Source organism: Pseudoliparis swirei, chromosome 7 (genome assembly GCF_029220125.1).
Source record: "Pseudoliparis swirei isolate HS2019 ecotype Mariana Trench chromosome 7, NWPU_hadal_v1, whole genome shotgun sequence".
Classification (NCBI taxonomy): domain Eukaryota; kingdom Metazoa; phylum Chordata; class Actinopteri; order Perciformes; family Liparidae; genus Pseudoliparis; species Pseudoliparis swirei.
The window spans coordinates 4,881,315-4,895,079 of NC_079394.1; the positions used below are offsets into that span (position 1 = coordinate 4,881,315).

The 13,765-nt window shown below is 40.6% G+C and overlaps 2 protein-coding genes across 2 annotated transcripts in view; both read left to right on the forward strand.

Moving 5' to 3' along the window:
* Positions 1 to 3,821: 3,821 nt before the first annotated feature.
* egr3 (early growth response 3) lies at positions 3,822 to 9,518 on the forward strand. Its single transcript, XM_056418053.1, has 2 exons — positions 3,822 to 4,221; positions 6,791 to 9,518. The coding sequence occupies exons 1-2, from the start codon at positions 4,068 to 4,070 to the stop codon at positions 7,867 to 7,869; spliced, it is 1,233 nt and encodes a 410-aa protein (XP_056274028.1). The 5' UTR covers positions 3,822 to 4,067; the 3' UTR covers positions 7,870 to 9,518.
* A 2,792-nt stretch (positions 9,519 to 12,310) lies between these two features.
* bin3 (bridging integrator 3) overlaps positions 12,311 to 13,765 on the forward strand; it is a 35,452-nt gene continuing 33,997 nt past the window's right edge. Inside the window, exon 1 of the mRNA XM_056418062.1 lies at positions 12,311 to 12,510. Within this exon, the coding sequence (XP_056274037.1) occupies positions 12,503 to 12,510 (8 nt within the window). The 5' untranslated portion in view covers positions 12,311 to 12,502. The remainder of the gene's footprint in view (positions 12,511 to 13,765) is intronic.

Sequence of the window (13,765 nt, forward strand, 5' to 3'; positions counted from 1 at the left end):
AAAGCGGATACCTTCGCAAAAAGATGCACTTAGTCCTTTTAGCGATGGGAAATAAAACTGCACATAACCAGACGGATAGAAATGATTGGTTACAAGCTTAATGATGTTCAATTTGAACCATAAAATGCCAGAATTGATAGGAAACTGAGGAAACATACCTTTACCGATGATGTGATGAGGATATGCACCAGAAAGTTTCAGCACATTTTCATTATCTGCTCCTCAGAAATGTATAAACACGATACTTTGTACACATGTTGTCATGTGAAAAGCATGTTAGTCCTATTTTAACTTCATTTAGATCAGAGATTGTCCATTTTATGTCTTTAAAATGTGATACTGGTCACCTGAAATTAAAAAAGCTGATGTTGGGGGTTATTTACTTCATCATCATTGCCTGATTAAAACTTATTAGTAAACCTAATAAATAGAACATATTGTCATATAAGTCGTGCGGTCAATTTGACAGTAAACTCGATCATACGAATAAAGGAAGGAAAAGGAAAGGAATGAACAGCAGTTGTAGTCTTCCCCATGAAGGCTATAAAAAAAAGTAACTAATTTGACTACACATCCAGTGTGCCAGGGCCGTTTTCCACTGTGCTTCAGAATGATGTGCTGCCTTCCATGGAACATGGTGAAGCAGCATTCAGTTATTATGCCACACACAGTTGGAACAAACTTCCGGAAGAGCTTAGATCTGCACCAACTCTTACTACTTTCAAAAACAGGCTAAAAACGTTTATGTTCTCCATTGCCTTAAATTGAATCTTGTATTAATCCTGAAATAATAAGACAACGACAGAAGGAATGATTCTTTGCACTTAGATTTTTATCTTTATTTTTTCTTTTATTAATCTTCTTTTATGCTTTTATGCCTTTTTAAATTGTTTCTTTGATGCACTTTGTATTCCTCTTTTTTTATTTCTTATTCTTGATCTATTTTTTGTAAAGCACTTTGAATTGCATTCATGTATGAAATGTGCTATATAAATAAACTTGCCTTGCCTTGCCTTGGACGCTGCGGTCAAAGATCTAGGACATTATCCTGCAAACAGGCCGCTGTTTCCAGCAGGACGGGCCAACTTCCATAGGACAGAGCCACGCTCACGCTTCCCCGAGGAGACGCACAACAGTACCGTGAGCCCCCAGAGGGACCTGAGGGGATTCTTTCATTTGTTTGTGTTCATAAACACGACAGGTGACGCAGCCTTTCCCACGGTTCTTCCACTACATTGATCAAGCTGTGCGACTTCATGGGCCGGACAAAATAACAGGAACAACTAGAATGGGCACTCGGTAGAGTGCATATCTTCGCATATCACAAGATTGGGCATTGAATTATGAACATTTTGGCATGAGTTGCATGCCAATTGGATAAAAACTGACCGCGCTATGGTAAAAAGAAGATGTTCTGTCCATTTTAACATTGTTCTCCCTTATTTTATTTGCTTTATCTGTAGATTGTATTTGTAATCTTATGTTTTTAGGTTTGTTCTTAACATCAGCAACATTGGGACTACAGATGAAAAATAGCCTCTTGGCTAACTCTGGCACATTTACTGCAAAGTTTTTATCAATGTGCACTGTCCCTTATTAAATAAACCATTATAATGTTGACCTTTTCATGACCTTGACCTTTGACCCGATCGATCCCAAAATCTAATCAAATGGTCCCCGGATAATAACCAATCATCCCACCAAATTTCATGCGATTCAGTTTCATACTTTTTTACTTATGCGAATAACACACATACAAATAAATAAATAAATAAATACACGGCGATCAAAACATAACCTTCCGCATTTTCAATGCGAAGGTAGCTAAGAATATAACTCGATATGAAGCAATAACCCTGCTTTAAACATGGCCTTTCATCAGCTTATAATACACTTTAAGTGGAAGCTGTGTCATGTATGAGGTCATAGGTCCTGGCATTATATTATACTGTCATTTAGTCCAAAGCAAGTATAGCTAATACATGCCTGTGTTTGTTTAGATATGTAGTGTATACAAATAAGGACTGACTTCTCTTCAGGGGTGTGTTTTTTGTTGTTTTCGTCAATTCAGAAGGTACCTCACTATCTAACATTTTCATATTCATTCTTCAACTACAGTATGTGAAGAGCTCAAACACAAGACACATTGCTATATGCTATATTGATGGTGCCTTTGACCTGAAAAGGTGAAACAGAGGTCTGAGTGAGTCAGTGTGAGGCAGATGATTAAGGCAACATAAAGTGTATCTTTGGACGGACACAATCGTGGTAAAGTTTGAATGAAGCCCACCATCAGGATCGTCGTTATTTATTGTGTTAAAACAAGGCAGAAGGCAGTGAACAAGACATCGGAGCCGGTGCTGCCCCCTGGTACGACTGCTACTCATAAAACACACACACACACACACACACACACACAGAGACACACACACACACATGGGTGCAGGACTTTCCTGTGGTAATGAGACACACCAGTGGCTGCTCTGTTTGTGTAAGCCCCCTAAACACTGAGCATGATTCAGACTCATTCTCCCACACACTCTGTTTACACTTCTGGTTCATTGAGGTACTATTAATTTCTCAGGTCTGAATATTCTGGCACCGACATTTCATTCAATATTTTCTGTGAATTTTGCAAAGGCCTGTGTGTTTCATATTGTTACAGCTTCAGTTAAATGTAAGTGACTGACCCCAAAAGGCGTTCAATAAGTCTTTGCTTATTACCGACTAAATCACAAAGGGAATATTTTTTAAACCTCATAAGGCAACCACTTCATGTATTTTTGTTCTCCTTCCCACATTAGCATATTGGTGAAAAGCGAGTCATGACGCTGTGTCCACTGACATCTCTTTTTACCTCTGTGGCTTCCGATCACTTTTCCACTCCCGACTTCACCCGGAACTCACATGTCCAAATACAGACATAAAGGGGCGGGGCCGGACACTGCCTTTTTTGGAGTTAAGCGGTCACTCGGGCTCCAAGTCAAAGCAAGTCTGTGGATTTGCAATGCGCCTACAATATTTACAAAAGATTAACTCCGTCAATGACTGTCTTAGTAAGCTGTTGCTGCATGAAAAAAGGGGCCACAACTCGTGTTCAGCAATAGAGGACGGCACGACGCGTCTGCGCCTCCGCCAGCAGCCCAAGGAAAGCACTTCGACTACGAGTCGTTTTGCTCTGTCTGAGCTTATTTGGACACAAAAGAAGTCATCTAAAAGAAAAATCATCACAGAAACCCAGTCCAGTATTTCGTCAGTATTGGTAGAATATGAATATACAGCACTCAGGCCTAACTCATGACATAAAGTAGTAATATTTTCTGAGTGGCAGCCCCTATATCCACAACACACTCTCTTTCTCTCGCACTCGCACACAGCTGCGTAAAAAGCTCCCAGTGTGCCTGATGGTCCACAATGGACATCATATGTCTGACGGTAATAAAGATAACACGCTGTTAAATCACTCTAATATGTTCCACTGGGACAGGAACAGAGGAGAATCACCCGCTCATCCCGAAGAAGGAGCTGGGGGTGCCATGTAGATTTGGTCAACTTTGTATCTCCCTATCTATCGGAGCCTTGTGCCTCCGCCGTAGTTTCCACCGACTGACGCGCGGAGAGCCTAGGCTCTTGGCGCTCTGTCCATATATGGTCATCTACGTCACGCAAATGTTCCATCCCCCTATTTAATACAAGCACACTGGAGTCCCCTATCCAGCTCCAATAGAGCAAGTAGAGCGGCTCTTGTGCAACCAACACCACCACCTCCTCCATTGATTCACAGACTTCAAATTCCCCCACAAGCAGCACATCAGCTCGCACAGTGATCAGATTAATAACAACAGATCACACAGGAGGAGACAACCAACCGGCGCTGCTCGTCCTCCGCGGGATACTTGGATAGCTACACCAGCAACAGGATCCATCCCTGCTCCTCTCCTCTCTTTTTTTACGCCTGGTACACACCTGTGTTTTCCACTTTGAGAACACACGCCGTGTTTGTGTAACTACCTGGATACCTGCGCGTTGTCCTTTTTTTTATAAATGTCGGACTGAATAGAACTGCTATGACAGGGAAACTAGCGGAGAAGCTCCCTCTTACGATGAGCAGTTTAATGAACACGATCCCTGACAGTCTCTACCCAGAAGAGGACATCCCGACGTCTATGAATATCTTCACCAGTACGGATTCTATTAACCACTATTCACAGATGAACACAGGTAAGTTTTTCATTAACTTTTGTTGGGTGTATGTGTGTGTTTTGATTGAAGTGGGACAAACTGCGTTGTGCGCGAAAGGCAACAGTTGTCTCGTGGTTCGGAGCACCTGTTTGCGCGCTGGCTGTAGCGCACAAAGGCACACCGCCGCGCGGAATACTTTTTTTCGGGGTCAGGTGTAGGCTAACACTGCCACTAGGAATTACAGACGCATTCAAAATGACTGACTTTCAGTTTGACCATGTGATTAATTCTGTTTATTTTTTATGTTCTTCCTTGTCCGTATAGCCGACATGTCAAACGCAACGTGAAAAAGGCAACTGTATTCACATGAAAAACTTTTATTTAAACCATCGGTTAAGATATGATATCTTAGCAAATCTGCCGTATTTTGTAGTGATTTCTATTTCCCAGAGCTGAGGCGTGTTTGAGGAAATGTCTTGTGAACGGCTGAGGGGAAGAAAAATGCTGTTTTACGCAAAGTCCACTTAAAACGCAATCGGCTCCTGATTGAAACTGAGTAGAAACTGTCCAGTGAATGTGGTCAAGCGACAAATGCCAGTGATTTATTAATGTCATAAACCCGCAAAGCCGGGTCAACTACTTTAGACAATGACATTCATTCACAAATCTATTAACAAATCACGGATTGGATTTTAGTAGGCGTGTGTGGCTGCTTTTCCCGATATGACACATGCTGAGAGGAACCATTTTATACTCTCTAAATTGCGAGGCCGGGAATATTAATCGATTTATTGCTTAGTCCAGATTAACGTATATTTCTGATTAATTCAGTCGCCTATACATAAAGATGACTTGTTGGTTCGGCCCAGTGTCGCAATAAATCAACCCCTAATTGTACAGGCTCACCTTCTGAGGTGATGGGTCAATGCTGCACGAAAATATCCCAAATCTTAACCTGGATGGGGCCATATGCAGTGATCGCAATTTACATGTTCCTTGTAAAAAGTATAGGCAATGTTCAAGATTTTTGTTCACAAATAAAAATCTATTTCTCACTTAGAATTATACCCGGAATATGTTCCCATTATTTGCCCAACAAGTGTGCGTCATTTTATTCACACAACGCCAGGTCTTATAAATCGTATACTAATTTTTTTAAATACGTGAATTAAATATAATCAACATATATGTGACAAATGACATTTTGTCTATAAAAAAGGCAACAAAATATATTTTATGTGACATCTGAGAGATAATATTTAAACAAATGAAAGCAGCATATTTAAAAAAAGGTCTTGTAGTGCAGGTGTGTGTTGCTGTTTTAATTATATGAGCTCGATTAAATTCACATTATAAACTCTAAAATGTATATAAATGTAATTATTGCATGTCTGCAATTATTTTGAAAAAAACAATAATACATTTTAAAGTACCATGCTGTCATTTTACAGGTGAAGCATGTGTGTGCTTTGCTTTTCAAAACTGACCTGCATTAAAAAGGGTGATGACTTTATGAGATGCTCTCATTCAGTTTAATATCCCACAGATAAATGTACCTCAAAAAAGTAGAAGTCGAGTTAAATGCATTAATATCAACTCAATTTATGTGTCATGCTTCCACAATAAATAAAAAAACGTGCCACAAGTGTCATTATTCATCTGTACCTTGTGTATCACAATGCTTATGTTCAAGATACATAATTTATCTTTTGTTGTTTCATTATGATTTGCCTTTAGCCAAATACCAACAAGCGGTAATTACTCAGAGTGAATATTTAAGCAGCTCTGGTATGATTTCCTGCAAATGAAAAAAGAGGTCTAATTTAACTTCTGTTTAAGAAATAATTATGTTTAAATGTCTCACATTAAGCACTCAGGGCACAATCGGCACACATATGTATCCCCATGTGTACATCTGCACGTGATGTTTTTCATGGCATCTTTGGAGTAAGTTAAATGTGTGTGAGTGCGCGTGTTAAATGGGAAGTGTACGATTCTGTACAAGAAAAAAATCCAAGACATTTTGGACAATGTCGTTAAACTCACTAATGCAGAGATTCTTACCCCCGTTATGTGCATATGTTCTATGCTGAATATATGTATTTTCAATCCTTAAGCGTGTGGCGTCTGCCTTATAATCCTCCCTGCTGTAAAGAAATCAGATCTTGCCATTCAGTTTGGCTGTCCTCCTGAGGGACACAATGCATGGATCAAAGGGGGTGTTTAGGTCTTGATTTCTGAGAGCTGGTGGGATCTGAGAGAGCGAGACACCACTGTCTCACATGCAGCAGTCACTCACTTAACTTGCAGGTCTGACAGCGTTCACATTTCCTCATGAACTGTAGTGGACTTTTTATTTGTGATCGTTTTTTGGCACGCTATTACAGAGAGATGCAGAAAAGCTGAATTTCGGACAAACCGAGAACCGCCACTTCAAGTTCACGTAGCTCGACAAAGTGAATTTTACGACTTTTTTCCCCACATTTCCAGACATTATCGCTTTTTCAGGGCTTTTTCTACCCAACTGCTTGCATTTCATATATGTGTTTGTTCGACCATGTGGATGATATGCTCATGATATTTGTTTTTTTCATTTGCGTTTATCCAGATAATATCATGGATCTGGGCATGGGAAGCGAGAAAGCCTCCTCGGAGATTCAGTATGGATCCAGCTTCCAGTCCAACCGCAGTGGGCAGACGGTCACTTATCTGGGGAAGTTTGCCTTTGACACTCCTCCGTCAGGTGGCATTGGCGGCTCCGGCTGGTGCTCCGATAACAACATCATCAGTCTTGTCAGCGCGGGGATCCTGGGCGTTTCTCCATCGCCCGGCACGGGAACAACGCAGACGTCATCCTCTGCGGCAGGCATGGGCGGACAGACGTCAGACATGGAGCAGGTGTACGGGCCGCCGCTGCCCGCCTATTCCACGTGCGGCGACCTGTACCAGGACCAGGTCTCCTTCCACCACAGCCCCGCCAACAGCACGGCTCTCGCCTACCCCGGCAATGACTATCACTCCGCATCCAAAGCCTCCATGGATGGCAGCCTTTTCTCCATGATCCCCGACTACAACCTGTTCCACCATCAAGGGGAGGTTGGAGTGATGGAGCACAAGCCCTTCCAGACCATGGACCCCATCAGAGTCAACCCTCCAGCCATCACACCTCTGGAGACCATCAGGGCATTCAAAGACAAGCAGCAGATCCACCCGGGTTTCATCGGCGGGCAGCAGCACCCTCCTCAGCACCACCCTCCGCCACAGACTCTCACCCTCAAACCCATCCGGCCACGGAAGTACCCCAACCGGCCGAGCAAAACCCCGGTCCACGAACGGCCCCACGCCTGTCCGGCGGAGAACTGCGACAGGCGCTTCTCGCGCTCCGACGAGCTCACGCGCCACCTCCGCATCCACACAGGCCACAAACCCTTCCAGTGCAGGATATGCATGCGCTCCTTTAGTCGGAGCGACCACCTGACCACGCACATCCGCACGCACACGGGCGAGAAACCCTTCTCCTGCGAGTTCTGCGGACGCAAGTTTGCCAGAAGCGACGAGCGAAAGAGACACGCAAAGGTTCACCTGAAACAGAAGGACAAGAAGCCGACGGATAAGAGCAGTGGGGCAGCTGGGAGCCACAGCTCGCCACCCGGCTCCTGTGGGGGGCCAACAGTGGGAACGTTATGACCGTCACTACGGGCACTTGTGCTGGACCCTCTCCATGCCTCATAAAGAGACTAAGGAAGAAGGGATCACATCCACTATGCGATGAATAGGTGACTCTTTTCTTCTCTTATACATCCCCTGCTCGTTTCAGTTCCTTCTATTTACAGATGGATGCCTTTAGTTTAAGTGCGAGGGGAACGGCTGCTACGCCCTTCTCCTAAGTAACTCAGAGCCTCAGCTACTGTAACACAGTGCCAGCACAAAGAAGGGCACCTTGGCATATTCTGTCTACCAGGTCACCCGATAGGTTTTTGGGGTGAATAAACTTTTTGTAAATTTTACTGAGAATTTCTAAATTGGAAGGAAGCCAAAATCCATCATAGGAGTCAAAAACAGACACGATTACACAATGGAGTTTAGTTAAAGGGTAAGTTGTCTGGGATGTATGCATTAATTTTATTAGGCTGTTTAAAAGTGCAATTGGTTATATTTGTGTACTGTCATGGATACCTTATTAGTGGCACTTGGCTGTCTTTTTGTTGTTTTTGTTCAAGTGTTTTTATTTTATTTTCTATTTGAATGTTGTTTTCTCAAAAGAATGTGCCAAATGTATTGTGGTGATACAGCCAACCTTGTTCTTATTATTGGGCCTGACATTTGCCAAACATAGCGGTGATATCAGCTTAGCACACATGTTGAGTTCAAGATTCAAACAGCGTATCTCAGATTTAGATTAAATTAGCTGATGACTGAATGGTTACACAAAGCCAACCGATGTCTTGTCCTGTTCCCTGTACTTATAAAACAGACATGCCTGCAGCAATCAATGCCTCTGCCAATAATTATTTATTTGTAGTCACTGAGAGACACTGTGTATTTGTGTTGCCTTTTTATATGGTGGCTTGATGTGGTGTTACCAGATATCATTTCTGATTTTTTTCTGTTGAAAAGCTGTTAATTTTTCAGTTTTCTTGAGTTCTGCAATTATATGCAATATATTCGTGACACATGCCACCAACCCCAAAAAAAAATTAACCAAGAGCACAGTTACACATACTGAACTACTTACAGTAAATACAGTACACTGGGTTGCCAACCAACAGTATATGAAAGCAAAGATGAATGAAGGATACACAGTGTAAAAGGACTAAACTATTTGGTTTAAATTACCAAACGATGAGCAGCATATGTTGAGAGAAAAATTGAAATGTCCAAATTCATGTTTACATCTTTTCTAATACAGAGTGACTGAGTTGTTAACTAAGGACTTGTTGTTTTTGTACATTATACAAACATGTATGCAGGTAGCTACAGTAGAAGTTACACTTTTGTACTCAAATGTCAAATGCGCCATCATTCAGTATTCAATTGTGCATATATGTGCATGCCGTCATGCACACTATGTAAATACAAATGTCTGCATAAACAAGAACTTTCAATTGACTGGATGCTTGTGCGGAATGTGTCTTTAAGCTTTTAGTAATGTAGTTATAATACAGAATATTTTGTTGTCATAGGTCATTGCAAACAATTTTGAAGCACTGTCATGGTGCCAACTATGGTGTATTATCTTCCATAAAAGAAAAAAAGAACAATAGCATTTGCACCATTTGTACATTTTAGAGTGGTAACTGGTTTAAGGAAGCACTAATGTGTTCTCTGAATAAACAGCAAGATTTCTTACACTTTGTTTATCTCCATTATGGTCACAATCAGTTTCTTCAATTAACACATCTTCCCTATTGCAGAGAAAACACGGCTAGACAGAAGACTAAATAATTTGATGCTTTCTTCAACAAAATCTTTCCAGAGCTATGCCAATATTTCTCACATTTCTTAATTATCTTTGTCCTGATAGAAGTAAATTACTCCTATTTAATTCAATGACATATTGTGTGTAGGCTCATCTCTCCAATGGCTGCTATGGGAACTTAAACGTGTCATAACTATGATCACATTTGATTACACCTATATTCCCATTTCTTTAATATATATATATATATATATATATATATATTTCTTTTAACAAATCTTTGTAAAGCAAGAAGGTTTTTTTTCTCTCAGACGGCATAGAGCGAAATTTGAGGTGTAATAGCCTCGTCTAATTGCTGAGATAGTTTCTGATTTTATCACTCAGATATAAGATAAATGTATCTTTCAACTTTAAACAACAGTATTTCTGGTAATTGGCTGGGCTCTCTGAATATTAAGGAGTGTATGTTGTAATCGAGGCAGATCATTTCTATAAACATTGTTAATTAGCTGCAAAAAAACACATTGTACATATTGTGTCACATGGACTGAAAGAGAATATCGACTGAGAAATGCAAAGGCCAAAAGAGAGGTTCAGAAACGCAGCGGCACAGAGAACACCGTGCACACAGAAACAAGCTTCCAGGGCTTTTCTGTAACAACCAGTTTTCACTGCTGAGCTTCCTGGCAACTGTCCACTTATTTTCCAATTAATTTGGCCTCAGAGATTATTTTCTCAACTCACCCATGTGGTTAAATGAACAGACCTCCTTGCACTTTTTTCAGATAAATCCACACACCCTGTAACATCAAACTGTAAATCAATAGCTTTGTGACATTAAAAAATAGTCTATTGCATGGATGGTAATCAACAATTGAAACTTCTTTCTGAGCTTACCCACTAAAAGGCATATGAGTACACTACTGAAGAAACTGAAAATGAGACTTCTTACACATTATACGACACAGCATTCCTCAAGCCTGATCCCAGATGATGAGCTCCATAATAACCAACATTCAAGTATTATTTTTCAGCTTCCCAGGTTTAATATTGCGATGAGTAATGTTAACATCAAGTAGCATACAGCCTCATTGAGAGAAATAATATGTATATGACATAATAGGAAATACTAAATATTTATGAAAAATAATTTGATCTTAGAGACAGTCCAATATAGACTATTGAACAAAAGTGATGCTCCTGTGTGCTCTTGATTCGACACGTTGCTGGTTAGAATGGACTATTTTAAGAATGCGGCCTCTGAGAGAAAACTGTGTTTGTGTTTGCTTTGTGTTGAGGAATGATGCAGAGTAAGGCGAAGAATTCACCAAACTATTTCCACGTCTAAATGAAGCCATCAGTCATATCCCCTCACTGTGCTTGTCACTTTTGTTTCGTGACACTTTTGCAATGGATAGATACATTTGTAAAATGTATATGATCCCTTGCATCCCACTCCTTCAATATAGTTTGGTGGTTGAACAACAATACAGGCTGCACCATGTTCTGCTGAACAATAATCCTTCTGTCTCATGTGCGAATGCTATAGATATATGTCAATGACTTGTTATACAAACTCAGAAACAACCCCCTCTTATAAATGCTTCTCCAAGAATAAAACATTTTAAACATTTTTAAAAATGTTTTATTGTCCAAAAGTGGGCGGCTGAACGCTCTGAAATTGGAATTTGCCTCATCCTCGTTCTCTGCTCCATATTGGATCTGAGCCAACATCAGCAGCCATCTTTGTGCCAAACTGGGTTGCAGGGTTGGCTGATCAAAAATAATATGAGATGAGAACTCCACAGGAGAAACAAATCATAAATGTGACCTCCGTCTGCTTGCAGTAGAAGGCAGCCCTGTGCTAATGTTTGTGTTAAACTGTTTGATTTAGTCTCTGTGAAGTTGGCCGTGGGCAGGGCAATAGGCTTTGGCTCTTTTGTGACAATTATTAATTACAAGATTTTTTTTATTTAAACCCTCATGTTTGAAGAGACTTCAATAATGTGTAGATATTATAGGCTACTCGGGTCATCTTATGGACTACAGGGTGGCTTCAGGGAATTTGTGGTCTTCAACGGTGACACTATGGTGTTCAGATGGAGTCGGTTCTTACTGTTTTCTGTTGTGTTGTGTTTTCTTTTCATGACAGTATATCCTCATGTTTGCATGTGCACGGAAATGCTCTCCTCAGATGCTGTGGGTGGTGCTCATTTCTTTATTATGCATGAAAACAAGTCACATCGGGTGAAATGGGATAAACCCAACAACAATTCAAGATAGACAATTGAAAACACACACTGGGATAACTGTTCTGTGGTTTTTTTTTTTAAGGAAACAAGGGGTCTTGTTTAAAATGTTGTGGATGTCTTTAGCCTATTTCATGTTTTTATTACCTTATAATAAGGTAATTTTATGACGAGCTGAATATTGAAATTAATTTTACTCTAACCTTGTGATGGGGAGACGTGCTCCCCTGTTTACTTGGCACTTCAGTTTGTTGTAATGCAATTGTTTTGTTATTTCTATGTAAGTACTTGAATAAAGAAAAATATCACTTGCCTTCAGTTTACTTGGATCTCTACGTGCACACGAACACACGCACGCCGACGCGTACACACACACACACACACACACACACACACACATTTCCGCATTTTAAACATACATATTACAATAGCATGTGAACGATAGCCGCCTGGTATTATTTTACGAAAGTATCATAACGTTTGTTAGGTTTTTTTTCTCCCGCTTTCTGACAAAAACGTCCTTAGAGGAAACACAAGCGGCTAATCTCCGGACTTCCTGTTTAAAGCTCCACTGTTGACTGGTGAAAGGGGATTGAGGTCCTTGGAAGATAATAAAAGAACCCAATGAAACCGGAATAGAAGTTCAGTCAACATGAGCTGGTATGTATTATCTACATAAGTAATTCGGCGTATTAGATTGAAAGCGCGACTTTAGAGGATGTAGTCTATTCATAAATAACACGGGCAGATGGCTTGTCAGCGGGCTGCGGCTATTTCCTGGTAGCGCTAGCGTTACACGTCTTTAACGTTACAGTTGAACAGGAGTTAGCTAGCTCGATATAAACTCACGAATATAAGCTTTCAGAGAGACAGGGATCGGTCACGTGAAACAGTTGCCAGCAAAGTGGCAACGTAAGTTGTTGCAAAGAGTCAACTTTGACCGAAGCTTGTTTGATTACATCGCGTTGTGTAGCTTACAGGACCAAGTTACACGGCTAGTTTAGAAACATTAGGTTAACTTTAACTCGCCAGCGAACACACACGGATAGAGTAGCACTCTTATCTCTGGTTATAGCTGTTCGTTTATGCATAATGTTTATGTAAACATAGGTTGACGTTTTAGCATTAGTGGTAAACTAAATGTCGCGAGCTAGCATTGGTTGTGAGGTCAAAGGGTCACCGCTGGAAGGGTCCTTGTTGACGAGTCAACATGACGAACACAACCAGTGAGCTTCTTCTTAGGTTGTGTACTCTTGTAAAGACATACGAGTGTCTCACGTTTCGGCTGCTCATCTACAAGTCTGAAGTTATCCACTTGAAGAGATTCCTTATGTGATTGTGAACATTAATATATGTTGGATGTCAAAGTAATACATTTAGTTGTGGTTGAAAAAATGGCAGATTAATCAATTAGGAAAATAACCCTAATCAGCAAGGTATAGGAAAGTGATTACAATTTCATTTTTATAGTATTATGTATACTTTTAGACTTAATTGCGTCACTTTTGAACATTTTTATTTTTTATTTCCACCTTGTTTGGCTTTGCCACAGATGAATGTGGGATTACGTTAAATAAATGAAGAGAGGTGGTGTGAACAGTTGGTTTTATGAACGTCTGAATGGATTATCTGCACAGATATGAACTGTTTTTTAAAGTCTTGTCATCAGAGTGCTTCCGTCCAGCTGGTGACGCTCCTGAGAAAGTAAACAACAGCAAACACGGCTGTGTTATCACTTCCAGCCAAATGGCAACACGGAAAATCGTTCTTCGACATCAGAATATGTAATGTGCGTTTCCAATTCCTCACTCTTGACTCAAATAACTTTAAGTATAAGATACGTTTTTTCAATAATATCTCCATCACACACAATTATTAATTGGCCCTACAGGTTCTCGTCAGTACTAGTTCTCGA